Here is a 27,327-nt window from a genome sequence, read left to right on the forward strand (position 1 = left end):
AGCAAAAGCAGCCGGAGGGAGGAGGCTGGAGTCCAGATTCACTGCCTACTCCTGAGAATGCCCACGGGACCCACATCCACAAGCTCCCCGGCTCCTGCTCCCGGTGGCTCGGCCACTGGTGCCTCAACAGAATATGGAGCAAGAAAGTGGGTCAGGATTTTCACTCCCCTGGAAGGTTCCTGCATCCCTCCTTCAGGTATTCCCTCAGCCCCCAACTTTGTCCTCACTTTGTCAAAACCCCTTCATTAGCCTCTCCTCAAATGACCCAATTTGAGTAAGTGATGATTTGGGTAGGGACCCCGACTGGCTGACAGTCGTTCTCTTCCTCATCTTTCCAGATCCTGGCCAGACAAAACTTTCCTCTGCAGAGGACAGTGCCCCAGGGTCCCAACTCTGGCCACTGTCCCTATTCCCCTCCAAGCTTCACTGCCCCATCAGGTCTCTCCAAAACCTAAAGACCCCAGATCTTGAGAGAGGACCTCCAATGAGAGGCAAGTGGCTCTTTGCCTCCCCACAGGAGGCGCATAGGGTCCCGTCTGGTCTCAGGAAGCATGCAGAGAAGTAGACCAGATTCCTGCACACCAGCACCTGAGAGTGCATTTATAGAAAGGTACGTAGACACAGAGGCGGCGTCTCCCTAGAGAGACAGAAGCTGTCAGAGGACCACGCGGGTGCATACGTACTCGCTGATGGTGGGAACCGGGTCTCCACAACCAACACAACACAACTGTTCCCTCTCGGAAAACCATGCTTGTTTATGTGGTTGGTACTCTTTAGCGGTTTCCAAAATGAGAAGACTGGATTCAGGGACAGTCCTTAAATATGTGTCTATCTTTCAAAAGAAGAGAGGAGAAACAGGGAAGGAGAAGTGGAGTCTCATGTTGTGCCTGGCAGAAGAGATGGGGCTGGTCTGGGGTGAGGGCGTGATCCCACTGGAAAGGCGTGAAAGAACACTCCAGAAAGGAGAGCTAAGGTTTCTAGGTTGGGACATAAAAACACAACAGTAAGGAGGTCGCGTGTCTGCAGTCCGCTGAAATCCCTTGTAGCACGTCACAATCAGTTAAGGGCAAAATCGAATCAGAAGAATACTAAGAGGTAGCAGCTGTTTGTCTTCTCAGAGATTCTGAGGGTCTCTGAAGCTGGACCAGGGAAGGGCGTTCTCCTGGGAGAGAGATTGGGGCGGGGCAGAGTTTTGGCTCCCGTGGCGCTGGGAAGGGTGTGGGCCGGTCCTCAGGGACACTGCAGCTTGGGAGCCCCGAGGGAGCCTCCACCTGCAGACCCCTCCGAAACCCAGAGTCGTTTCTTGGGTGTCAGGCAGTCCCCACAACATATAAATAAAAATTTAGTTCTGTGTTTCCATATATCTTCTACATGAAGGCTAGCTAAATATTAGTGGAGTAACAATAATTATTAATAACAATAGTCATAATAACAATAATTAATAGAATAATGCCTTGGGGGTGTGGGGCAGGGGTCCTTCATGTGGCGGGAGGGACTGGCAGGGCTCTAGGTCTGGTAGAAGTGGTGGTAATGGTGGTGATGTTCGTGGTGGTGATGGTGTTCGTGTCTCTGGACCGCCTGCCCGGCCGGGCTCTCATACACCACCACGGCGGGCAGCTCCCTCATGTGCTCCCGCCCCAGGACGGCACCACCTGCGGCCAGTGGCGCCTGCAGGCCCCGGCAGCCCGGCTGACTCTCCTTGGCTCGGTGCTTGTGCTTCTTGTGCCCGAGGGGTGCCAGGGTGGGGAGGAGGGCTGGACTGGTGGCCAGGTGGGCAGAGGGGGACACCACAGGGACCGCAGGTGCCAGAGGGGGCTTGCTCCTTGCTCCTCTGGCCATGTGGCCCACACCCACGCTCTTGCCCTGGGCCTTGGGGGACCTCACAAAGTGCTTGCTCCCATCCTGGGCGCCCCGGAGCCGCTGCTGGAGCTCTGAGACCTTGGCGAATGGGGTGTCAAGGAAGTGGAAGGAGCTGGGGTCCGCGCCTTGGGGCTTCCGGTGTGGGGCGTGGACGGCTTCTGGCTCATGGGAGCGAGATCGAGTAGGGTTGGAGGTGCGGGGGGGCAGTTCTGACTTCTGGACCACAGACGGGGAGCCTAGAAACCAATCGAACAGACACTTAATGAGCACCGACAGTGTGCGTGGGCTACCCCAGCAGAAATCACCCGGCCCTCAGTCCACCGAGCGAGGTGAATGCCAGCTCTTCCTTATCAGAGCTTCGGACCCCAACGCCCCTCGCTGCCTGGAAGGGAAACTCTGAGAGGTGGAACTTCTATCTGCTAAGTAGGACGAACTGGTTCTGCCATGGGTCTTCAAAAATAATAATCCTTCTCTGAAAGAGAGCTGGCGGGGAGAGACGGTGACGGAGACGAGATGATAAGGTTGGTGGGGCAGGAGAGAATTCCAAGCCTATTACCCGAGGACACCTGTAGAGGACAGGAGAAGGGGAGAGGAAGCTGGAGGAGTAAGAGAGAGGGGAACAGATGTGTCGGGCAGGCAGAGCAGGCGTTCCCGAGGGAGACCGTCCCGAGGGGCCGGAGGGGCCACCTTGGCCGCAGGGCTGGGGTGGGCCATGATGCAGCAGGGAGCTCTTGGTTTTTATTACCTTCTAAGCCCTCAGATACTATTTGGTGTTGTCCCACTTTGTGCACGTATTACTTTAATTTTGACAATGTTTTTAATGTCACCTCCTCCCAAGAGAGTTTTTGATCTGTCCAGTAAAAGCCACTTCTCCCTGCAAGCCCGGAGGAAGAGTGACCACCACAGACAAGGTGCGTCCCACCTGTCCAGCCCGCCCCCAGGCTGGCGTCCCTTACCGGGCCCGAACTGGGACGTGTAGTTCTCTATCCCTGCGAGGTCTAGGTAGTGGTTTCTCCTCTCGATGTTCTCATCCACGCAGTGGTGGAGGCAACCCGGCTGCTCCAGGCGGCTGTCACCCTGGAACCTAACCAAGAAAGGCCGGTGAGGGATCAAGCACTGGGCACCAGGTGGGGGCACCCCACAGGCTGCCACAAAGCCACAGGACAAACACTGGACCCTTGGATCATTCTCTTCGGGGTCTTGGAATGAGGGTGGGGGGAGGAGCAGACATCTTTGCAATCGGGGTCTGCACTGCCACCCTGCCCACGGAGTGTGCCCGCGGCCCAGCCTCCCTGGGGTTGCGGGAAGCGTGGAGAGGAACTGCACTTTGAACAGGCCCAAAGCAAAGGTGAAGGGTCAAACTTTAAGGAGACTCCAAAACCAGGCTTCGAACCACAGGTGCCCACTGGAGTCAGGTGGCCTAATACCTGGCCTGGTTCCCCAGGGGGTGTGGGCAACAGAACCCCCCAACTGTTGAGGCTCCAAGTCCTACGGGACATGTGTGAGTGCATGTCTGTTCATGAGTTTGTGCATATGATACATGTGACTGCACAACTGAGTGTGTCTTTGTGTATGAGAATGAGAAGGTGTGTGCATGACGGTGTGTTGTGGGTGTATGTGTGCACAAGTGCATATATGTGCTCTGTGTGAGCATGTGTCATATCATGTGCTGGTGAGCATGTGCACGTGTGTGTATATTTGTGTGTATGTGAGCACGTGTGTGCACCAGTGTGTGTGGGGATGTGTGTGACCATGGATGGTGTGGTTCGCGTCTGCATGTGTCAACGTGTACATATGTATATGTGTCTGCATCTGTGTTTGAAAGTGTGATGTGTGGGCTTTCATGTCTGAGTCAGGGAGGGGTGGGTGTGTGGATTTGTATATATTTATGTGTGTTAGTGCATTCTGTGTGTTTGTGTGTGTGCACATTAGTATGCAAGTATATGTGTGCATGCATGTGTGTGCATGTCATACAGGTGTGTGGTGTGTATATTCACATGCACGTACTTCTGTGTGTGTATGCTGAGTGCATGTGTGCTTCTTTGTGTAAATGTGTGCCTCTGTGTTTCTCTGTGTGAGTGAGCTTGTGTGTGTTTGGTGTGCAGGTATGAGTGTATATGTGTGTGCATGTGTAGTGTACAAGTGTGATGGTATATTCACAAGTATGTGATTGTGTGCATGTGATTACAGTATGTATGTGCTTTGCCATGTCTTTGTGTGTGTGTGTGTGTGTGTGTATGCATGTATATATGAGGAGGTATCTGTGTGAAAAAATATGTATGCCATTGTGCATGTGTGTGTGTGTTTTCACCAGTGTGTGTATGTACACACGTGCTTGTATTTGTGTGCATGGCCACGTGCACAAGTGTGTTCTGTCAGCGTGCACAGGAGTGGTAACAGTTGTGTGTGGGTGGATGTGAGTGTGTGTGCACATCAATGTGTGTCCACACCGTGCACATGGTGTGAGTGTGCATGTTTGTGTGAGAGTGTGTAAGTGTGCAGTCACAGAACTCCTTCCTCCCCTGCAGGACGCTGGGCCACCTGCTCCTCCTTCCGGTCCACTGTGGTCTGCCCACCTCCTAGAGGCCAGCGCCATCCCCATCTCCAGCCGGCCTGGATACCTCTGGCCCCAGCCTCTGCCCACCATGCCGGGCTCTGCTCCAGTCCCTCCTGGGAGGACTGCCCCTTCCGTGATGTCTGCCAGCAGGCGTGACTATGGGTGCACCTGCTGCACTGCTGTCACTCAATGTCGTCTTTAAACAGTCTCTCCCATTCCCTTTGCAGGTGCAGAAGTGACAGGGGGTGACACATAACTGCAGCCTTGCGAGCCGTTACCCACAATTTTGAAACCCAAAGTCTGAAAATAAGTGTCCCAGGCCACCCCAAGGAGGGAGAGGTGTTTGGGCCCTTGTCTTACTGCGTGAGCAGGCACACGTCCCCCAGCAGTGACACCACCACCAGGTGGACCCCCAGGACGCTGCCCAAACCCCGCCTGCAGTGCAGGCATACCCGCGGGGCTGCTTCCAAACTGCGCAGGGTTTTGCATCAAGGAGCATGCGCCCACAGCTCCTTATCTCTCAAATCCGAAGAGTTTATTTGCGAAGCTGTGTGTGTGAAATCGCTGGCCCCTGAAGAGAGCCCGGGCTAAAGCCTCTGGCCCAGAATCTTCCAGGTGCAGCTGGTGCTCAACAGGCGTTCAGGAGCACCAGGCTACCGCCGGCGCCCATGCCTGCCATACCTGAGGGGCGCGCGCTGCTTCTTCTCCCAGCTTCGCAGATCCTCGGCGGGCTTGGTCTCTGCTCTGGGCCTTGTGCTCTGCAGGTCTGAGTCCCCCCAGCAGCACAAGAAGCATCTGATGAGAGGCTTGCTCCTGGCCCTGCCCAGGGCTGCCTGGCCCTGCCGGAGCTGCCTGGCATGCAGCCCTTGAAAACCGCCCATAGCAGCTTTGCCACCACTCTGTGGAAGGGTCCCCAAGCTGACGCTAAATACAGGGGTCTCACAGCTACTTGTCCCACTTACCACCCCCTGGGACTCCCTAGCAGGCCTTCCCCGCCCCTCCCCAAGCTCCCTCGCTCACTGCTTGCCAGGCCCACGCCACTCCGCACCTGGGCCAGTGCAGGGCCTTCCATGGGGAACCCCTCCTCCTCTTCCCACCCCAGTCCTAGCCCTTCAAGGACCCACAGCTGCCTGTGGGAGCCCCTAAGGAGCCCCTGGAAGCCCCTCCCTCTCCCAGGCAAGCTCTGTCCCCATGAGACGTGGTCGGGGAGCCCTCACCGGCTTGACTGAGGAGGGTGCTCCTCTTGCTCTGGCTCCCGTCGGGGGCCACCGTGAGCTTCACCCGCAGCGTCTTGCTGGACGCCGGGGAGTGGTTGACGGAGGAATCGACCACCTCGTAGATGGTGTGCAGCAGGCTGGTGATGTCCTGCAGGGAGGAAGCAAGCGCCCGCCTGGGGTCAGCCACAGCGCACACTCGAGGGCCTGCTCGGGGCTTAGTGCTGGACCCCGGGCTGCCCAGAGCAGAGACGGAGGCAGAAACAGGTGAAGGGTGGATTTGGAGGTCCTAGAAAGCAGAAGCCAGGCAGCAGCGCGAATGAAGGGAGAAAGAGGTACAAAGAAAAATTCAGAGGGTGGTTAGGGCCCTGAGCAACTGGGCTCAGTGGCACTGGGACGCTCTGAGGGACCATGGGTTACCTGTGCCAGGCAGCCTCATCCAGATGGCGGGAGGGTTTACAAACACCCCCAGCCCTCCCACTGCCTATGGAAAGGTACCCCAAGGATGTCATGCCCCTGTGCTTTTAGCCTGTCCTGCAAGGGCTGAGCTAGCTAGCTCCCAGCACCAGGGGAAGCTCCCCACTGCCCACTGTCCACAGAGCACCAGGTGAACATAGAGGTGGGCTCAGGGAATACGCAGCTGGGCATTGGCAGCATCTGGTCTGATGAGCACCTTCTGAGCCAAAAAATGGAAAAGCAGATGTATCCCTGCTGCACCCTCCTTCATACGCTGACCACCCCAGGCTGGCTGGTGTTGGCCTAAGGAGGCAATTAGAGCTCAATGGGGTCATGGAAATGGGCCCGAATCCTACAGGGCTGGTCCCCTTATAAGATGAGGAGACGTCAGAGCTTGCTTGCTCTCTCCATCCTGAGAGGAGGTAGCAGGAGGGAGCCAGGAAGAGCCCTCGCCATGAGCCAAATCAGCTCGAGTCTCCAGCTTAGACTTCCAGCCATCAGAAATCCAAGAAGATAAACTCCTGTTGTCAAAGCCACCCAGTCTGTGGCCCTTTGTGTGGCAGCTGAGCTGCCTAAGACAGTCCCTAAAAGACATTCTGCAAGAGCCTGACCAAACCTCATCTCTCTGGGCCTCAGTGACCCCCTAAATCGTAACAGGGGTCTCCAACTGTATTCCGCGTCTCAGAGACTCTGACCTGGTGGAGGGATCCCAGTTCCCCAGGCTAGGCCTCCCTTGGTTCTGGGAATCTGCTAGGGTCCTTTGTGGTGTAGCTTCCTGCTTTAAATAACATTAGAAACTTCTGGAAAAGACATTTCCTTTCTACCCACCAGTTCCACAGATAGTTTTCTGCTCAGAAGCTCCGACGGATTCCACCCTCCCTTTCCTGCCTTCAGCTGTGGGGGCAGAGGAGCCCCTGTGCTGCACGCCGGGTATATGGTGGGGGGCCTGAGTGGGGGTTTAACCTGGGAGCTAGTCCCACCCACAGGAGGGTTGTCACTCCGCTCAGCTGACTTGCCCTTTGATTCTGTGGGCTGAGTCCTCTCAGAGAAGCCAAAAATCCAGAATCTTCTGTTAAATCTTCAGAATCACTGATATGGACAACTCAGTTTAGCTCTTAACTAAATCCTCGAAGGGACCAGTTAGCCCATGTGGGGTCAGACTGGAACCGTGGGGGCTGCCAGCGAGCGCCTCACTCCGGCTCCTGTGGCTCTCCTGGCTGTTCCAGCAGGACCCGTGGGGACTCTTCTCCCTCCCTTTCCTTCCTTGAGCTTCTCTGTGCAGCCACCTACTCACTTGCCATCTTAGGAAGACCCTGGAGGAAGCGTCACCAGAAATGTGACGTAACTGAGGTCCACCCGGAGCATCTCCTAAGCACCACACACCAGAGAAGGCCTGAGGCCCTGCCTTGTGACCTCAGTGGGTCCTGCCAATCTAGGGTCAAGAATAAGCATGCTTTGGCAATTCCACCTTGAAAAGCGACCCACCAAGGGCACCGGGCCAGGCGTGCGGGAATAGGCGCTGCTGTGGGTTAGACTTTGATGCTCTGCAAAGGTCCACATGGTAAAGGTCTGGTCCCCAGGACCAAGGTGGGGCCTGACTGGAGGTCTTGGGTTATCGCGAGTGTCTCCTCAAAGGGAACTGTGGCTCCGGCAGCAAGTCCTTTCTCTTTTTTCACTTTCTGGTCATAAGGTGGGCAGTTCTGCCAATCAGGATGTGCTGCCTCACCACAGGCCCAAAACCACAGGCCAACCAAACATGGCCTAGAACCTCCAAAGTTACAGACCAAAATAAACCTTTCCTCTTGATAAGTTGATGATCGCTGTTACCTGTTACAGCGACAGACAGCTAACGCTGCTGCCCACAAAGACTGACCGCACAAACAAACGCCTGAGAAGCAAACGCCTGCCTGGCCGGAGAGGAGATGAAAGAGCACAGCTTCGGTGCCCCGCCAGGGACACCCCAGAGCCCCCACATGCCAGATGAAGGCAGGTGAGGAGCCCAGCGTGCTGATCCAGAGCATGGGAAGCAAGGGGATGACACCAAGCCACCCGCAGCTCCCTGCAGCACCGAGAATCAAATCCAGTTGCCTTCAGGGCCTCTGAAGCTGGGGGGTGGTGGGGGTCTGGCCCTGCCGGCTCCTGGCCCCAGTGTCTCCTGAGAAGCAGCCACGCCGCCAGTCTCCTCCCGCTCCTCCAGCTCCTCCCGCTCCTCCAGCTCCTCCAGCTCCTCCCGCTCCTCCACGCCCTGCACTCGGCCTCCCCTCGCTGGCTCTGCAGTCTGTGGCTGCTCAGCACCCACGCCAGGTCTCCTCCAGGAAGCCCTCCCTGCACCCTGCAGTCTGCACCCCACCCTCCTGCTATGTCCTCCATGGACACAGCAGCTGAAGTTCTCCTAAGATCGTTTGCTGCTCTCACGGGACTGTCAGAGCCAAGAGGTGAGGAGCTGCGCCCACCCATGCCCACCGTGTCCCAGAGCTGCCACAGAGCAGACGCAGAGACGTGGGCGTGGAGCAAGGCGAGAGGAACTCTGGGGCAGGGCGTGGGCAGGAGGGCTCCGACGGGGAGGGGCGGCCTGCACAGGGCAGAAGCAGGGAGACCATGCTGCAGCAGGGCTGTGACCAGAGCCGCGATGGCAGGGCGTGGGCCGGGCTCTCAGCAGGCTGCTCATCCCTGTGCCGCCGGCCGCAGGAGGGGCTGCGTGGCCATGGGTGCCCGCCCCGCCCAAGCTCCTGAACCGAAGAGCTGGGCAGAGGAAGTGGCCTGGGGTGGCCAGGCCCTACCCCTGGAGCTCTGGGGCAGTAGAGAAGACAGCAAGGCGAGGCTCTGTTGGGACCAGGGTCCTCTCCAGACTCTGGGCCCCTCTCCCCAGCAGGAGCTCGGCCCAGGCTAAGCGCAGGGGACCAGCTGCCCTTTCCTGTCACCTCTCCACACTTCCCTGCAGCACCGGGGGGGGGGGGGGGCTGCCACGTCTCCCGGCAGCTCCTGGCTCCCCACCTCAACCCCCAGCTGCTGCTGGTCACAACTCTCTCAGGAGCAGGACTGACGTGGGTGGGGGAGTCAGCAGAGGCGGGTGCTGGGTGGGTCCCCAGGCCCAAGGGCCTGGCAAGCAGCCAGGAGACCCAACAGTGCACTCACCTCGCGGGTGACCTTGCCGTTGTTGTCAAAGTCATACAGGGTGAAGGTCCACTCCTGCCGGCTGTCCTCCTCCACAGACACATCACACTGTAGCTCCTGGACACAAACAGATGGGTGGGGCTGGTCACCTACCAGATGGAACACTGGCCAAAGAGTGGCGGGTGCCTGGGTCCAGAGGCCAGGCCATGGCGCAGCTGCCTGGCCTCCCCAGACTCTGAGGGAAAGAGAGGCACAATGGCCAACATGTGGCCCGCCAGGGAGAGGGTCACGGGGCACCAGCAGTCTCTGAGTCCCCAAAGGCAAGGGAGACGCCAGCTCAGAGGAGGCTTCCTGGCCTCAGGGAGGCTGAACGTGGGCCAAGGGCAGAAGCCTCTGGGAAGTCAACTAGGAACAGGGGCTTGGCAAGTCAGGCAGGACCCCAGGACAGGCCACCTGAACAGCAAGGCAGCAGAGGATGGCCAGGGGGTTCCAGGGTCCACCAAGTCCAGCCCCGGCTCTCCAGAGCTGTGCGCGCTGGAGCCCACTGTTTTCAGGTACCTCCGTTTCCCTCAAATAAGCCATGGGAAAGGACAGCAGCTGTCCATCACACTGGCGAGAAGGCAGACGCTTCCCCGCAGCTGCGGCACAGTCCACCCTCCCACCTCGGGCACCTGCTTCTCCTGCTGACACAGCCCCCAGGCTCCCAGAGGCACCTGGGCCAGGGCGGGACAGGAGCCAGGGGACGAGCAGCCACCTCCTTACCCCTCCAGGGACACATCCGAGCACACTCCATACGGCTCCTCGGGGGTACCCACAGGGACAGCCCCGGCTGCCAGGGTGGGTGACCCGAGTGCCCCCCACCCTTTATTAGCTCTCTCCCCTGCTCCCTAGCACTCTCCCTGGGATCCTCCCAGTACGCCGTCTCTCCCACGTCCTCTAAGGACCACGCTGCAGGAGCTGAACAGGGAGCAAGGTTCACAGTCCATGTGCCCAGCACTGTCCGGCACACAGAACCCAAGTAACGGTAGCTGTCACTTTTACGATCATGATTAATCCAACAACAATTTCATTATTATTCCTCACAGCAACTCGCAGCCTCCACGTCTGACTCCAGGGAACTGAGCTGGGAAGTGGTGAGCTCCCTCACCGAGGCCTGGCAGAGGCCAGCCGGGGACTGCACGGACGGTTCTCCAAGGAGGGCCACTTGGGGAAAGAGGTTCTAGAAAAGGCCTTCAAGAGCCGTCGGTCGGATTCCATCCACCCGCAGACAGGTGTTCCCCACTGCACCTGTCCTTCCTCTGCCACATGCAGATCTGGCTCACCTGGCAGGATGACAGGCTCGGCCCCCAGAGGGGGGACCTGGCCGGCGTGTGCTGAGTGTGGCCTCCCTGCCCAGCCTCTGCGGCTGGGAGCCGTTCCCTCCAGCAGCTCTCTGGCGGCCCACACTGAGTTCTGGGTCGGCCTTTCCTGAGTGACACCCGCCCAGGCCTGCTCTGCGCTCCAAGGAAGGATTCGCTGCATCATGACCACACGTCTTCACGAACGCACACCCACACACGCCTACCCGTACCTCCCCAGCGCCTTCATCCACGTCTACACCCCTGCACACGTGTCTACACCCACTCTCCACATACACACCAATCTCCCCACACACCTACACACACACCTACACACACACCCACACACACCTACACACACACCCACACACACACACACCTACACACACACACCCACACACACACCTACACACACCCACACACACACCCACCCCACACACACACACCCACACACACCCACACACACACCCACACACACCTACACACACACACACACACACACACACCTACACACACACCCACACACGGAGCATTCACCTATTTCCAAGACTGCAGCTTGCGTCTGGCCTTCCGAAGGTGAGTGTGGTCACTGGCCCTGCCCCCACCTGACCCACCTGGACTGTTCAGGTGAGCTCTTCATGGACCACGCAAGGCTCAGTCCCAAGCAGTCAGCTGCCCCCTCCAGAGAGAGCACACTGGGGCTTCCGGGCAAGCCGGATGCCTGGGTCTGGACCTTCCTCCTGCTGCTGGGCTTGGCCCTCAGCTTTGCCAGGCACCCAGAAGACCCTGTGGGGACCCAGGTGGGCTCAGGACAGGGTCGAGCTCCAGGGAGAAGCGGGCAGCCCTAGCCTCTCAAGTAGACACTGCCTGGACCCCCCTGCTGCCCCCAGGCCCCTCCACCCCTGGGCAAGACACGGTGCAGCCGGATTCCCACACACCATGCTGGTGCTGTCCAGCCCGGTGCTCCTGCTGCCCCCTGTGCCTGAAGGGCCCTCCTGTCCAAGGGCTCCCGGGCACCCTCCCTAAACCCTACTCCTTCACGCAGAGGGTCAGCTCCAATGCCCCTGCCCAACCCCTGCCCATGCACTGCTCCTGGCTCAGGCACCACAGTCTGAGATGGCCAAAGCGTCCCTCTCCATCCCACCCCACCTCGGCCTGCACTCGGTGACCACCTACCCTCCCAGACCCCATCTTATCACTGACTGGGTGGCCTCTGGGTCTGGGTCACTCATCTGTCCCCCTGACCACACTGCTCACTCTGTAAAGGCAAAATCCATGTCCAGGTCACTGCTGGGACCCTGGCCACCAGCAGGTGCCCCATTAGCACTAGTAGGGAAAGAGGGACGTGCCAGCTGTGATGGACACCCTCTTCAGCACCAGGTGCAGGAACCAGAAATGCCCACGGCCTCCCTCCACGCCGAGACCACGGCTATCCCCCTGCCCAGGTGACACAAGGGAAGCTGAGATGTTAAAGGACTTGCCCCAAAGTCACAGCTACTCTGCTGACTCCAAGCTACCTGCTGTGGTCTTGGGATGGACAGCAGAGGGAAGGAGGGAGGAGAGGGAGGGCGCAGAGACGCAGGAGAGTTCCGCATGGCAGCTGGGTCCTGCTCTCGGCCCCTGGCCCAGCGCTTGGTGTGGAGGAGCCTCGGGGACTCCTGGGGTCAGGCCAGACGCAGGTCTCACAGAACTTGAGTTCTAGGAGGCCACAGTCCTTTGTGTTGGCCACACAGGGAAACTGAGGCCCAGTCACCCAGCCTACCTGAGAGCCCCAGCCTCTACAGATCAGCCTCCAGGGCTGCAAGGGAAGAGCCAAGGAGTCAGGTCCAGAGAGGTGGCAGCAGCACCAGGGGTCAGAGCCTGTCCCCCTCACTCACAGGCCCTCCCCATGATGCTCCAGCCACTGCCCATGTGGCAAGGCCAGGGATGGGCAGCACAGAGTCCCCGGGGCCTGTGCTGAGCCCAGGACACCCTGATGCAGCAGCTGGAATCTCACGGAGGAGGCAGGTGAGGGCCCCTCTCATCTGACGGACTCCACTTCCCTCCTGGAACCTCGGCAGCAGGCGGGGAAAGCCCGGCTTGTCTCCCCAGGGCTCAGCCCCAGGGCTCAGCCCCAGGGAAGGACACTCACCTCAAATTTCAGCTGCTTCTTGGAGCCCGGGCAAGATTCGCTCACTCTCTCCACCCTCTTCTCATCTGCGCCACCTGGGCCTGGACCGTCGGTCTTCTCGGGTGGCAGGGCCACTGCAGAGAGGCAAGGGAGAAGGCGTGAGGGGGCGTCCACAGGTGGGGCTGCCATGGCTTTGTCCCCTGGGGCTGGAGTGGAGCACATCCTCGCCAGGGTGCCTGGCCATTTCCTGCCCTGCCCGTTGGCTAGAATCTACAGCCCTCCACTCTCCGGCCCTGGGAAGCCCCTCCGTGATGCATCCACACCAGCCACTCAGGTGTGGCTCTGGGCCCCTTGGATCCCCACTCTCTGCCCTGCTCAGCAGCCCAGGTAAGCAGCCTGTGACTTCAGTGCTCTGCAGGGACATGCCAGGCAGGGCAGACTCGGGCCGCAGAGCAGGTGGAGAAGGGCACAGAGGAGCTCCTGGAGCAGAGAGGGAGCGCGGAGACTGGCCATTCTTCTGCAGTCTCGCTGTCTTCTGTGCTGACATTCTGGCCTCTCAAAGATGCCACCTGCCTGGACCCAGCCTAGGGCACATTAGTGTAGACAGGAGGAGTGACAGAAACAGCTCAACCACTTGATTGACAAGGGCACGTGCGCCCAGCATGCTCACGCCAACGGTCTCCCAGGGGCTCGCTCACCCTGCGCTTTGGTTCCACCTCTGCTCACCCAGGTCACCCAGGGCACGGTTCTTTGTGTGTTCTTTCAGGAGCAGAGGGAAGGTGACCCACGGGCACCTCTTCCCTGGGAACACCTCCGAGAGGTGCCAGAAGGGCAGCTCAGGGCTGTGCCATTGCCCCGGACCTAGGAGCCAGGCTACGAGTTCCCATCCACTCTTCAAATGCCCGCCCAGAGCTCCCTGGCCCTCCTGCCTCCCTGGTCCCTGCCTGACGGGGGACAGGCTGGATTTGCAGGGACTTCCTTTGCCTCACAGGCCCACAGCCCCTCCCTCCTCAGATCCCCTCTGCTGACCAGGGCAGTGACCTCCTGGTCCTGATTCCTGTGTAAACCAACTGAGTGTGGCTCCCACTCAAGGGACCGTCCCTGGCCATCCTGACCTGGGTGGCCAGACTGCCGGGGGGCCCTGAGAGGAGCTGAGGTGCCCCAACCCGTCAGAAAGACACGGCCGTCTTCCCTGGGACGACAGGAGTCCGCAGCAGCGAGGTGCCGGCCAGGAGCCCAGGCGGGGACACTGCTGCTCCGCTGCTCACACACCAGCTTTGCAGACGTGCAGCCGAGAGCCGGGGACGTGGAGCCGGGCTCTTCTCGGCTTGGCCCTGCGGTGGGAGCTCTCCCGGTTCTCTGCAGTGCCCTCCCCACCACGCCCTGGGCCGCGACGCACACAGAAGAGGCAGTGGCCTCCGCGCTGACCCAGCACCCACTGTCTCCCAGCTGGGTCCCCACGGGGCCCTGTGAGGCAGCTCCTCCCGTGAGCTCCGCTCTCCACGGGGGCGACTGAGATGACAGAAGTGACAGAGCTGGGACCCGGACCCCAGCAGGCTGCCCCACGGTGCCTTCGGCGGCTTCCCCCTAGAGACTCCCCACCGCTGGACTTTGCCCACTGCACCGGGACCTCTGGAGGCCGCTCTCCCCAGCTGTAAAGCAAGCATGCTAATGGCTCCTTCCCGAGGGCTCCGGTATGGATTCAATGAGTCGTGACGGGGAAAGGCTGGAAGACCAGGCCCAGCGCACGGGTCCCCGGCCGGAGGAGCAACGGTCAGGGTAAGGCAGGCCCCGCCCTGGGGTCTTCTGGGAATCAGGATGGCACATGGAATAGACCCAACAGGGGTGGGAGCAGGAGGGGCGGGCGCTGGAGCTGGAGCTAAGGATGCGTCAGGCTCCCGATGTGGACAGGGTGGGGACAGGAAGGCCACAGCAGCATCCATCCCAGCTGCCCTCCCCACCTGCCCAGCAGCCCCTTGTCTCCCCCAATTCCAGCACAGAATGCCCCCATCCCTCAGTCCCCGACAGCAACAGTTCCTTAAGGCCACTGGGAGCACAGCCAGGGACTGGGTACTGGGTACTGGGTACTGACCTAGCTCCTTGGCTGCTGGCTGCCCAAACCTAAAGCAGCCAGGGCCTGAGACAGAGGCTGGGGCAGGTCGCTGACACCACCCTCCACACACAAAGCCCTGACCCCTGCTCCTCCAAAGCAGACCCCTCCATGGCCGGGCACCCCACTCCCGGGGGCCCCCACGCCCCAGGAGGCTAGGTGGGTGACCAGCCAGGGACCCAGGGACGGTCAAGCTTCCAGCCTGGATCACCTGACTCCTCCACACCAAATCCACCTGGTGCCCTGCTGGGCCACAGTCACCACACCACAGGTCCAGGCAGGGCACGAGGCACAGTCTCTCCCACCGGGCCACCAAGCAGGGAGCACTGCTGTCATCGCCGGGCCAGGGAGCTGGGGCACTCCCCACTCCTCCCTAGAAGCTGCCAGCACCTCCAGGGGTGCAGATGGGCTGGGCAGGGAGTCCATCCAGAGGACAGGGTGGCTTCCTGTCATCCTGGCTCTGCCACCGGCTGGCCTGGGCAGCCCTGGACAGGCACTTGATGTCTCCGGACCTCAGTCCCTCTCTGTAAAACGGAGACACGGCATCTCCCTCAGCACTGATGGGAGAGGGCGATGAGGAACCTGCTTACTGGATACAGTGGCTGGCACACAGCAAGTGCTTAATAGATGCTGGCTTTGCAAAGGATGGAGCTGAGCCATGGTCCCAGTCACAGCCCAGATCCAAAAGATGCCTCTTGTTCCAAAACTGCCCCACCAAAAATCCCATGGAGATGAGGTGGCCTGCGACCGCCTCTATCCCTGCTCCCCGGCGGAAAAGCAACGCCCGGGTCCATCTTCAAAGGCGCTGCTTCCCCCCGAGGTCCTGGCTGGAGCTGCCAGCCAGCCAGGCTTATCGAAACCCAACTCGAGTTCAAAGGGACGCTATCAGAAAAGCACCTTCAGGTTCAACGTGGCCTTTCCCGTTCCTCTTGATAAGAAACCTCCATCCTTGTCTCTTCTCTGGGGCACCCACCCGGCCACGCCCAGGACAGCCCGTCTCCCCTCGGGTCCTCCCGTCCCCTCCCTTTCTCCTCACCCAATGGGGAAGCGCTCCTCTCCACCCTCACTCGGCTTCCCCAGAGACCAGCCTGGCTGGACTGCCCTCTCTGCCCCTGCAAGTCCCTCATCCCCACCCAGCACAGAAAACCCCACAGCCAGCGGGTCAGCCAGCCTGCCGGGTCCTCCCCGCCAGGGACCAGCACAGATGGGCAGTAGCTCTGTGATCCATCCTGCCCTGGAGGGGTTAGGGGTCAGGGAAGGACAACCAGCACCCTCTCTCCCCACCAAAAAGGGACTTCTCACCTTTTGCTGTCTCCTTCCCAAGAGGAGATGGCAGAGAACCCATCAAACGCCACACAGACCCCAACGCCAGAGGCAGGACTGAGACTCGGGCCCTAAGGATGATCCTCAGATGAGTCCTTCGAAGCCCCCTGGCACCCTGTGCAGAGCAGAGCCCCCTCCCGTGGCAGGCTCCAGGGCAGAAGAGGGCGCTCACTGCGGGTGTGGTCACGCCAGCCAGGACACAAGGGTGGCATTTTGTTGAGTGGACTCTGGCATCTGAGCCTCATCCATTCTCTGCCTCTGCTTCCTGTTTAGTCCACCCATTTGGTTTCTTAGGTGATTTTCCAGGGGTATCATTACAGGGGCTCCAACTGCAAGTCCAAATAACGGCAGGAGATGCTGCTCTTTTGAAAGAGAAAGCCCAGCGCAGTGGTGCACACCAGTAATCCCTGCCGCTTGGGAGGCTGAGGCAGGAGGATCGCAAGTTCAAAGTCAGACTCAGCAATTTAGCAAGGCCCTAAGCAACTCAGTGAGACCCTGTCTCTAAATAGAATACAGAAAGGGTTGGGGATGTGGCTCAGTGGTTGAGGGTCCCTGTGTTCACAACTGAGAAAGAAAAGAAGGTAGGGGAAGGGCAGGAAGAGGAAGGGAGGAAAAGGAGAGAGGCCAGCATCACCTTCCACCTGCCTAGGATGCACCAGCTGGAAAACTACAGTGGTTTTTGTAAATAAAGTTTTATTGGGACACAGACACAATCACACAGGTTGTCTCTGGTGACTTTTGCTCTACAAAAGCAGAGTTGAATAGTTACATCAGAGACTAGATGGCCCACGAAGCCTATGGACAGGTACTCTCTGGCCCTCTACAGTAAAGTCTGGATGGCTGCTCTGCATATGCAGCCCTCCACCCCAACCAGGGTGCATGCTTGATAAGCAGGGCACAGACTGGATTTCACCTCCAACTTGCTTGTTCATCTGGAAACCCTTGTGCAGTGCACAACCTGCCCAACCATACACAGTGACCATAGAAGAAAGAAAATGCCAACTTTGCTTTCTTAAAATGGATTCTCAGCCCAAATGAGTCTGGGGGCAGTTTGTGGAGCTCTTTCTCTTTGGAAGTTGCTCCCTATCTCTCCTTACACCACAGCCACAGCCACAAGGAGTCTGCTCTGTGTTTACCAAATGATGATTCTCTCCCACATTAGCTCCCAACCTGGCTGCTCTCCACCCCCAACAACTGCCAGATTAAATGCATTACTTGACCATCTTCACCCAGCTCGCTTTGATGTTCCCTCCTCAAGCTTCAAAATACCTTTTGGAGGGAGATCAGACAGCATTAAACAGAATTACTAATTAATTAAGCAAAGTTAAATTTTAAACACTGTTTGTTGTGTTAGCCAAAAGCCTGAACAGAACAGACTTTTTTCCTCCACTGAGATCAAAGAGAGTCTCTTCCCTCTCCCCTCCCCCAGTTTAAAAAAGGGAAGGAGGAGGAGGAGGAGGAGGAAGAGAGAAAGAGGAGCAGAGGAGACACCTGAACAGAGCCAACTTTGATCACCCTCCGGACTCCGCCCCTCTCCCCTGGGGCCCAACTGGAGGCATGGAGGCCCCTCTGGGACAGCGTGCTGGGAGAGCCTCCTGGTCACTTCCTGGGGGCTGTTCACCCTGGCCAACAGCGATGACCCAGGGAGCAGGATGGCAGGCCCACCCTGCCAGAGCTGCTGACACCTGGCACCCCCCAAACAGCAGGAGCAGGCCCATCCCTGGCAGCCCACCCTCCCCGGCCCCCCAGCCCTCGCACACCGTGGGGCTCTGCCTGTGGTTTGGGGTCATTTGGGGTCACTGGGAGACAACGCTGAGAAACAGGCTGCGCACTGCACAAGCCCGGGAGGCGCCATTCCCATGTCAGACACCGCAGGTTTGTCAGGCCTGCTTCGACGTTTCTCCAACAGATGGCAGGCAGGTGTCTGGGGAGGACCAACCTCTGGTGGTAACGGGGCCAACGCATCTGGAGCCGGCGAGGCGTGTCTGCTCTGTTCGGTCTCAGGGTGGCTTGTGGGCCGTCTTTCTGGGAGCCTCTGACGGCTGCACAGCCAGAACCCAGCTTTCTGGGGTGCGGGGCCGGCGGCTCCTGCCCCTGGGCTGCCCGCAGGTGCGCAGGGCAGAGACTCCACCGTGGCTTGCTCAGCCGCGCCCGATCCTCCGGGCGGGCAGGGGCAAGACTGGCCACTGAAAACAGGCCGCGAGCTCCGGCAGGACGAGTCTGGACGCGGGGAAGGAGGCGGCCCGGTCAGGCGGCCATCCAAACCCGGGATGCTATCAGCCAATGCCAGCTCATCTCCCCGCCATCCAGGAAGGCCCCGGTGACACTGGACTTTCCAAAAAAGAGGGAAATCTGAACCACAGTTACGACTAACTCGGCCCCGCGGAGGAAGAACAGCAACGACCGCGTGTCCAACGCACGGCGGACGCCTCTCAGGCCACGGCTACCGGGCGCCCTGCAGCAGCGCGGGCAGCTCCGCAGCCCTCCTGTCAACCGCCGCCGGGAGGCGCTGGAGCCCCCGGCCCACCCGCAGCTGTTGGAGGAGGGCAGATGAATTTTAATATTAGCCTGTGCCAAATATAATCAGGCGGGTGGACCCGCTGCCAGTAACGAGAGAAAGCCATCGCCCGCGCATTCCAGGCCACTCGGCGCGCCTCCGCGCACCGGCTCTCCCGGGTGGGGCCGCCCCGAGGCGCACAGACCTGCGGCTGCTGCACGGCGGCCCCGCCCTGGTCCGCGTCTGCCCACCGCACCCTGCTGAAGGCACACAGCGTCCACGGCACTGAAGGCGACCGTCACCATCATCATGTCCACCATCATCGTCGTCATCGTCACCAGCGTCAAAACAGGGCTGCAGCACACAGCAGAACCAGCACAGGAACCCAGAAGCTTCCTGCCTCCCTGGCCACTGCGTTCCTGGGTCACACTACGGCAGTGGACACCTGCTCCCGCCTGTCCAGCAGCCCTCCTCCTCCTTCCAGTAATAGCATCTGCTCCTCGGCCGGGCTGCCCACCCCCACTCGACCCACGTGCGGGAGCAGCTGCCCGCCACCCCCTGCTGCCATGCAGGGGCGCACCCAGCACCCCATCACCCCCATCCTGGCAGCCTCCGCGGCTGGTCCCAGGTCAGGGGCTGGGGAAGCGGGAAGCTGGGCCAGTCTGGGGTTTTATCCTAGATCAGCCTAGACGGCCGCTCCTTTCTATTCTGACGGCCGGAGCTTCTCCTCACGGTGGGCAGCGTGGGGAGGACAAGGGCCCTCCTGGAAATGAGCTAAGGGAGGCTGAGCTGCCATTCAGGGTTTCAGATTTAGCAGGATGAAGTGTGTGTGTGTGTGAGATTCCATGGTCATTAAAAAAAATGTGTCTTCTTTTTTTTAAAGAGGTTCCCCCTGAATTGTACAAACTTCAGGTCTCACAAAACCTGGTGAATAAAGTGAGATTCAAACATCTTGTGAGTGGGTGGGTACCGGGAATTGAAGCCAGGGGTCCTCTAACACCGAGCTACATCTGCATCTCTTAGGGCCTCACTAAGTTTCCCAGGCTGGCCTCAGACTTGTGATCCTCCAGCCTTAGCCTCCCAAGTCGCTGAGATCACCAGTGTGTGCCACTGTGTCCCGGGAGATTTGAACAAGACACACCAGACTCAGGAGATGTTGTCTACCTAAGGCAGTCGAGCTCGCAGGATGGAGAGACTAGAGCTGGGGCCACAGGGGCCACATTCTGTGTCACAGCCCACACTGGGGCTTCTGGAGGTACTGCAGGAGAGCAGGGTAGGTCACGGGACCCTTCTACACAGGACAGGCTCTGGCCTCAGCAAGAGAAGCCAGGGGGTAGAACGGAGCTGCCCCTCCCTGGGACCAGTCCCTGCTGCTCTCTGCAGATCTCCAGGGAAGTCCCCAGGCGGCCCTGCAGATTGACAGGCTGAGAGGAAGGTGGAGGGAGGGAGGGAGATGGCATACATGTGTGCATGCGTGTGCACATGTGTGTGTCGACAGCATGGGCTGAGCCCCTGGATCCAGCAAAGCCTTTTAGACAAGATCTGCCCTAGGAGGACTTAATTTCATGAGCCAGAAGCTGAAGTGACTTTGGGTCCAGTTTCCAAAGGACCCCAAAGAATCCTGACCTGACCGACCCTCCCACTTCTGGGTGAGGACCACTAAGGCCCCGGCCAGCGGCAGCCCACCGGGGCTCTCCAGGGCGGCTTCCGGCCTTTTCCACCAGCAGGTGCCTGTCCCTTCCGGAGACCAGGAGCCAGCAGGGTCTTTTCCAACCCCCCTCTCGGGTGCATGGGCTTCTCCAAGATTCCGCCTCAGGAAGGGTTGCAGCTGAAAGGGCGGAAATGGAAGCAGGGGAAACGCCGTCCACCAAGGGGACGCTGGGCCTTGCGTCTCATCAGGAGAGGCCGCGGCCACTCTGCTTGGAGACATCTGCTCAGGGAGGGCCTCTCCCGGCCATTGGAGAGGGAGGGACCTTCTCTGGGCTAAAAATACCGCGTCCCCTCACCGCCCCCCTGGCCCCCAGAACGTGTGAGGAGATCCAGCTCCGCAATCTTGCCCGGCTGCTTGAACTCTGAGCCCGGGTGTCCGGCAGAGTCAGAGTTTCCACTGTTCACGCTGCGCTTGAGGAAGGACGGGCTGGGCCCAGCGGCCCGCAACAAAGTCCGCTTGTTCTCTGCGTCACTGCCGAAGCTCGGGCTTCTGGGGGGCCGGCGGGACGGGCTCCGTCCCAGCAGAGGGAGGGAGGCCCGAGGGTGGCCACCAGCACCCTCCCCTCTGCTGTCAGGACCTCCCTCTGCCAGGTCGAGGCCAGTGGAAGGGCCAGTAGCCACTTCCTGAGAGGAGTCCACTCCCTCTCTGCGGCCCCTGCTCGGCCTCAGCCTGGCCTCAGGCTCCGCCCAAGTCTGCATCCCCACCCAGATGGCCAACGGGCATCCAGACGGAGCAGGTCTGGAACAGAGGGTCTGTGTCACCCCGAGTCCACCTCCACAGTGACCACCACTGCCCTGGGTCCTGGCTTTCTTTCCTTTTTTGGTACTGGGGACAGAACCCGGGCGCTTGACCACTGAGCCACACCCCCAGCCCCTTCTGTATTTTATTCGGGAGACAGTGTCTCACCGAGTTGCTCAGGGCCTTGCTCACCTGCTGAGGCTGCCTTTGAACTCACCATCCTCCTGCCTCGGCCTCCCGCGCCCTTCCCTCCTTAGGCACAGTGGAAGGCACGTGGCGGCCCCTGCCCTTCCCTCCTGGACGGTCTCGCGGGCACAGCTCCGAACTCATGGACTCCCTGCCCTCTGGAGGGCCCTCCCGCCCAGGAGCCAGGCCTGTCTTACCGACATGGAGTCTGGACTGGGTAGCCCCAGGCGCCATCGGGCTCTCAGGGACAGTCAACCCCCTCCCTGACAGCGCCTGCCACGCTCTCCTCCCCAGGTTCTTCCCTGATGGCCAGGTCCCATCAGCCGCAGGGCCTTGCTCTGTGCCACTTGCTGCTCCCCCTCCACATCCTCCCATGGCTGGCTCCTACTGGCATCTGCATCTCAGCTCCCCAGAGCCTGCTCACCTCCACCCTCCGCTGGGCCAAGCACACGATGGGAAGCTCACCTGCTCATTGTCACGTCCGCCTCCCTCCCAGGAGTGCCCCATCCAGGGCCTACCTATCCCATTCACAGCAGAGCCCCAAAGCTGTAGCAGGTGCTCACCCTAAATGAGGAATTAGGGACCTGGAATCTAGTCTCAGTCTGCTGTGTGACCTTGAACAGGTCACTTCCCCTCTCTGAGCTTCCATTTTCCAACTAAGTTAGTCCCCAAGTGAAAGGAACTAAGGGTCTCTGCAGGGCTCCTCAGCTGGCTCACTAGCTGACCTCTCACACCTGGGAGACTGGACAGACTGGCACAGGACCAGGGAGGAAGTCCCCTGATGGCAGTGCTTCCTGGTGCCGGCTCACGTTCTTCCACTGAGTATTTATTGAGCACTTACATGGCGTGCCAAATTCCATGCCACGTACTGGGAGCACAAGGAGGTATTCAGAGATTCTAATGGGATTAAAGAAGCTTTGAAAACAGGCCCTCTTTGATCTGGACTAGGTAAATGGTCATAAACATGGGCTGGCCGCTCTTCAAGAAAACCGGACCCATGAGACAAGAATCGTGACAGCTCACGTATGCTGGGTGCTTGCTCTGTCCCAGAGCTGTTCCCAGGGCTTACATAAATCATCTGACTGTCTTCACAACAACCCTGATGCAGAAGTGCTACAAGGAACCCCTTAAAGAACTGGAAGCACAGAGAAGTTAAGTGACTTGCCCGAGATCACACAGCAAGCTGCAGTAAAGCTAGTTCCTAGAAATTCCTAGAAAGTCAGAAAAAAGGGGAGAGGGTGCTGCTCCTAGACTGACAAGGAAAGCAACATTCAGGACCAGTTCTGAGCTTATGGAGAGCTCCTCAGCCCCCGATCTCAGCCCCAAAGCCACTGCTCTACCCTGCTTGGCAGAAGCAGCTCCTCTAGGATCTCCAACCTCAGCCAGAGGAAATCAAAGACCCTCCCACAACTGCCACGTCCACACTCAGGCCCGAACCAGTGGGGATGGGCTGGGGGCCCAAGAAAGGCCTGCTGGGCAGCAGCCCTGGAGCCCGGAGGGTCTTGGTGGGGAGGGGGTGCAGCAGGGCAGGCCAGGTTCTGTGGGGCCAGCTTCCTGCAGAGCACACTAAGACGGGGAGGTGAACGGGCACTGGGAGGGACGGGGCAGAGCCAGAGAGCCACAGTCAGCCAGGAGCCTCGGCAGAGAGGGGACCAGAGGAGGCAGACGCAGCATTTGCAGTAAGTTGGCCAGAGCCTGCCCCTCCAGCAGGAGGACATCCTCAGACACAGAGTCCTGGAGGCCACGCGGGGTGACGTGGGTCTGCCAAACAGGCCAGCCCCGATGTCCACCTTGGGGCACAAGCCACGGGCTGCCACCACCTGGCCTACTGCCCAGCTGGGGAGGCAGGGAAGCCAGGTGGGCCTGGAGGTGAGGCGGGGGTCCCCCCTCCCCTGTCCGGAGACCCCAGCTGGGTCAGCAGGAGGGTCCCCTCCCCTCCACCCGCCAGAGCCTCAGCTCCCCATCCCGCCACGCCCGCAGCCAGGACTTGGAACTTTTGATGTTTACTTTGTTCGTCCCTGAGTTCAAAAGGAGCTTGGCAGCCCGGCCCTGCGCCGCCCGGGCCTTAATCTCCCTCCGCGAGCTCCCAGCTGGCCAGTTAAGGCGGCTAAGACCCGGGATTAGGGCCGGCTTTACATAACAACGCGGGAGCTAAAGCCACCCTCTCCCGGGATGGCTAAAAGACTTCTTTTTATCTTCACGCCTCAGATGGCCTTTTTTCTCCCTTAAACAGCTCTCCAGCCCGCCAAGAGGCAATGAACTTGGCCAAGAGGAAGACAAAGAAGACTTTCAGGGCTCAGCTGGCTCCCCCTGGGCCAGCCAGTGGCACCGAGGGACCCTGCAGCCCCAGGCTCAGGCCAGGTGATGGCCCTGCAGGGGCTGCGGTCCCTCCCCATCTCCAGCCACCGCACCAAGGGCGGACACTGGGCCCGGGTCCCTCCGAAGGGCCTGGGGGACTGAGTGGCAGGACGGGCCCAGGTGAGCAGGTGCTGGAACCAAAGCAGCTGCTGATCGGCTTCACTCGCTGGCTGCTCCGCCTGGGTGACTGCAGGAGGGACGGGCGCTCCGGAGAGCCCAGGCGGCCCTCCAGGACACCCTCGCCGACCGCCGAGGCCTCTGTCGAGCCAGCAGCACCTGCAGGAGGCACCCCAGGGAAGCCCAGGCGCCTCTGCTCACACCGGCCACCTCAGCCACACCAGGGCCTCGGCGGCCCGATTGCTCCAGTTCCCGTGGGGGTTTCTGTGCGCACGGGTTGAAGGAGGCTGAGAAGCCACACAGCACCCACCGCGCCCAGGCCCTACCTGGGAAACTGAGGCGGGCAGGTGACCTGGGGCTCCACCAGGCCTGGATGTCACCGGTGGCTGGAAAGTCTGCCAACGTGCGGCGGGTGAGCCTCGGGTCAGACTGAGTGCGCGACCCTCCCGCCTTCCCTGGTGGGAACCAGGCGCTCAGGCCCCTCACCATGTCCCCCACCCGCCAATCAGTGTTGGTCAGCAGCGCCTCCAAAACAGTGGGTGCCAATTCACCCACGAGGTGAGCGACCACCGAGTCCAGCTCCCTGTTACCACTCGCCATGCCACAGAGGGCAACAGGGATCCCCGCCGGAGAGGGAGAGACCTGCCCAGGTGGCAAGGCCTGAACCGCGAGGGAGCCAGGCCCACGGCTCATTTCGTTTTGTCTGTTTGCAGGTGGACATGGCCTTTTCTGAAATCAGTCGCATGACTTCAGATGGACCCTCAACACAAAAAAGGCCCAGGCTTTGGCTCTAACCAGAAACCCAAACTGACGGAGACCGGGCTCAGCAGCGCAGGCCTGTAATCCCAGCAGCTCTGGAGGCTGAGGCAGGAGGACCAGGAATTCAAGGCCAGCCTCGGCAACTCAGTGAGACTGGCTGGCTGGGGATGTGGTTCAGTGATTCAGCACCCCTGGGTTCAATCTTTGGTACCCAAAATACCCCGATGGAGCATGCAGAGACAGAGGAGGGGTGACGGGTCATCTGTGGAAGGTGTCTGAAGGGATGGACGCCAAACAGATGGTGCAGATGGTGCAGGACCCACTGCAGGGCTGTCAGATGAGTGGCGGGGACTGGGTGAGGGGCGAGCGGCAGGTGACAGGGGTCAGGAGCGCTGGTTGGCAGGCCAGGGACCAATGGGCGAGCAGGCGGTGACCGGAGGGAGACTGGATGGGTGACGGTGGGACAGAGAGCACACCGTCACGTGAGTGAAGGAGCCAATGAACGGGAACAGCCGCGTAACCCCGTAACCACAGGCCCGGTCTCACCCCATTCGCCGACGTCCTGCAGGCACCAAATCCCAGCCTCTCCCCCCGGAGCCACGGAGGACAGCTGAGGCTTTGGGAGCCCAGGGAATGACAAGAGTCGGCGCCAGGGCCACAGACGACCACGGTCCGGGGACACCACGGCCGGGACGGGGCGCTCTGGGCCGGGGACCCCGCCCTCCCTCTGGGGCCTGCTCCTAGATGGCAAGGCGCGACAGGCCGGGGTCCTCAGCCTGCCTCCATCTCTGGGCGAGCAGTGTCGCCTGGCGGCTCCTGCAAACGCTCCGGACTCACAAGGGGCTCCATCCATCACAGCTCTCTGGCCAGACGGGGCCCCCGCAGACAGCCCGGGCGCCCCGAGAGAACTCTCTGGCACTCTCTGCCCTCCACTTGCAGCCCTCAGGACCCCCAAGGCCAAATCCCCAGGGACCCCCGGGGACTCCTGCACCCGGCCCCTGCTTGGCCTCAGCTGAGGTCCTTGGATGCCCCACGTAGGCGACGCTCTTCTCTGACACCGAATAACAGACGGAACTCAGTCCCAATCAGCAAAAGCTCTCAGCTCAGGAAGTCAGCTGTGCCTTGAGGCAGCTCCCAGCTCCGGCAGCCTCCCAGGGAAAAGGCCCTTGTTCCCACCGGTGGATGTGGAGACAGAGGCCAGGAAGGTGATGTATTTTGCCAAAGTTGAGTCTGTGTGCTGGTGGCCAGGCCTGCACACAGGTCCCCCATCTCCCTACAGTACGCCCTTGTCTTGAAGAAAGGGAGAGTGAGACAGGAGAGGCTGTGCGTGTGTGTGCAGGTGTGCGGGTGTGCATACAGGTGTGCATGTGTGCGCACAGGTGTGCATGTGTGTACATGCGTGCATGTGTGTGCATGTGTGCAAGGTGTATACATGTGTGCAAGGTGTATGCATGTGTGCGCACAGGCGTGCATGTGTGCATGTGTGTGCACAGGTGTGCATGTGTGTACGTGTGTGCATGTGTGTGTGTATGTGCAGGTGTATGCATGTGTGCGCACAGGTGTGCACGTGTGTATATGTGTGTGCATGTGTGCATGTGTGTGTGTGCAGGTGTATGCATGTGTGCAAGGTGTATGCATGTGTGCGCACAGGTGTGCACGTGTGTACATGTGTGTGCATGTGTGCAAGGTGTGTGCATGTGTGCAAGGTGTATGCATGTGCGCACGCAGGTGTGCATGTGTGCACGCAGGTGTGCGAGTGTGCACGTGTGTGCATGTATGTATGCGCGCACACATGTATGTGTATATGTGTGTGTGCGTATGACACAGGCCGTGTGTGCCAGGGGTGACACACACCAAGAACTGACCACACCCACTGCAGCCTGGGGCTTCCACGAGGCCCTGGCATTGCCAGTGATACCTGACCAGGGCGTGGCTGACAGGCACAGGGCCAGATGGCCCGACTGGGCTGGGGCTCCTCTTGGACTGCGACCCCATCCCTTCTCCCGACCGAGGGCCAGAGACTGCAGACCAGGCCCCTCCCCAGCTCAGCCGGATGCCAAGTACCTTCCAGCCGGAAGTCCTCCTCCTCCTCCTCGCTGAGTGCGTCTCTGAACACCTCGCCCACGAGCTCCTGGGGAGACAAAGGTGAGGGCGTTACAGAGGCGGGGCAGGCGGGAGCCCAGGGGGCTGGTGCTGAGCTTCGGACAGGACTGAGGTCAGCTGAGGCCGGCACGCGCCAGGAGGGAACCGTGGCGAGGCTTTCCAGGAAGCCGGGAAACCCTACCCAGGACCCTCAGAGAGGAAGTCCCCTGCCCACCTGGAGCTGCCAGGCAACTGTCCCTCGTCCGTCCCTCCGAGCCAGCCCCGGAAGAGACCTCACTCTGGATCCACCCCGTGGACGGCCTCAGCGGGTTCCAAAGCAGCGCTGGGGCCTGGAGTGCACTACGGGGACCCCTGCTGCCCTTCACGTGAGCCCAAAGCCTTCCGCAAACATCCGGGGCCTCAGGCCCAGGCTGCGGCCGGCCCTCGCCAGCCCCCAGGTCTCACTGACCCTCCCATCTTCCGTCACCGGCCTGGTCCTGGCACGCGCCTGGTCTGTTCCCGCTGCAGGTGGAACACGAGGCCTGGCTGTCCCGCGCGGCAGGGCTCCTCCTGCCAGCCCCACCAGGCCGCCTCTCAGGTGTTATCAGGCTGGCAAGGGGAGCTCTGGTCCACAGGCTGGGAAGCGTCCACAGTGTCAACAGACTCAGCCCCCGTCCACCTGTCTGCCCACCCCAGCAGGACGACCCGGGATAGGGCAGAAGCTCGAACAGGGCTTGCCAGACTCGCTTCCGTATTGATTGGGATTCTGCCAAGAAGAGCTCTGTGGCCAAAGCAGAT

The 27,327-nt window shown here is 60.2% G+C and overlaps 1 protein-coding gene across 2 annotated transcripts in view; it reads right to left on the reverse strand.

Annotated features, from left to right (window-relative positions):
• Positions 1–812: 812 nt before the first annotated feature.
• Positions 813–27,327, reverse strand: part of Nkd1 (NKD inhibitor of WNT signaling pathway 1) — an 81,424-nt gene continuing 54,909 nt past the window's right edge. Inside the window, exons 2-9 of one of the 2 annotated variants that reach the window (XM_047528893.1) lie at positions 26,512–26,578; positions 16,061–16,152; positions 12,670–12,782; positions 9,223–9,318; positions 5,635–5,782; positions 5,099–5,183; positions 2,817–2,944; positions 813–2,096 (exon numbers count right to left, since the gene is read on the reverse strand). In XM_047528893.1, coding sequence (XP_047384849.1) covers positions 1,507–2,096; positions 2,817–2,944; positions 5,099–5,183; positions 5,635–5,782; positions 9,223–9,318; positions 12,670–12,782; positions 16,061–16,103 — 1,203 coding nt within the window. In that variant the 5' untranslated portion in view covers positions 16,104–16,152; positions 26,512–26,578 and the 3' untranslated portion in view covers positions 813–1,506. The remainder of the gene's footprint in view (positions 2,097–2,816; positions 2,945–5,098; positions 5,184–5,634; positions 5,783–9,222; positions 9,319–12,669; positions 12,783–16,060; positions 16,153–26,511; positions 26,579–27,327) is intronic. The other variant, XM_047528892.1, reaches the window with a different exon arrangement.

This window comes from Sciurus carolinensis, chromosome 16, assembly GCF_902686445.1.
Source record: "Sciurus carolinensis chromosome 16, mSciCar1.2, whole genome shotgun sequence".
Lineage (NCBI taxonomy): Eukaryota > Metazoa > Chordata > Mammalia > Rodentia > Sciuridae > Sciurus > Sciurus carolinensis.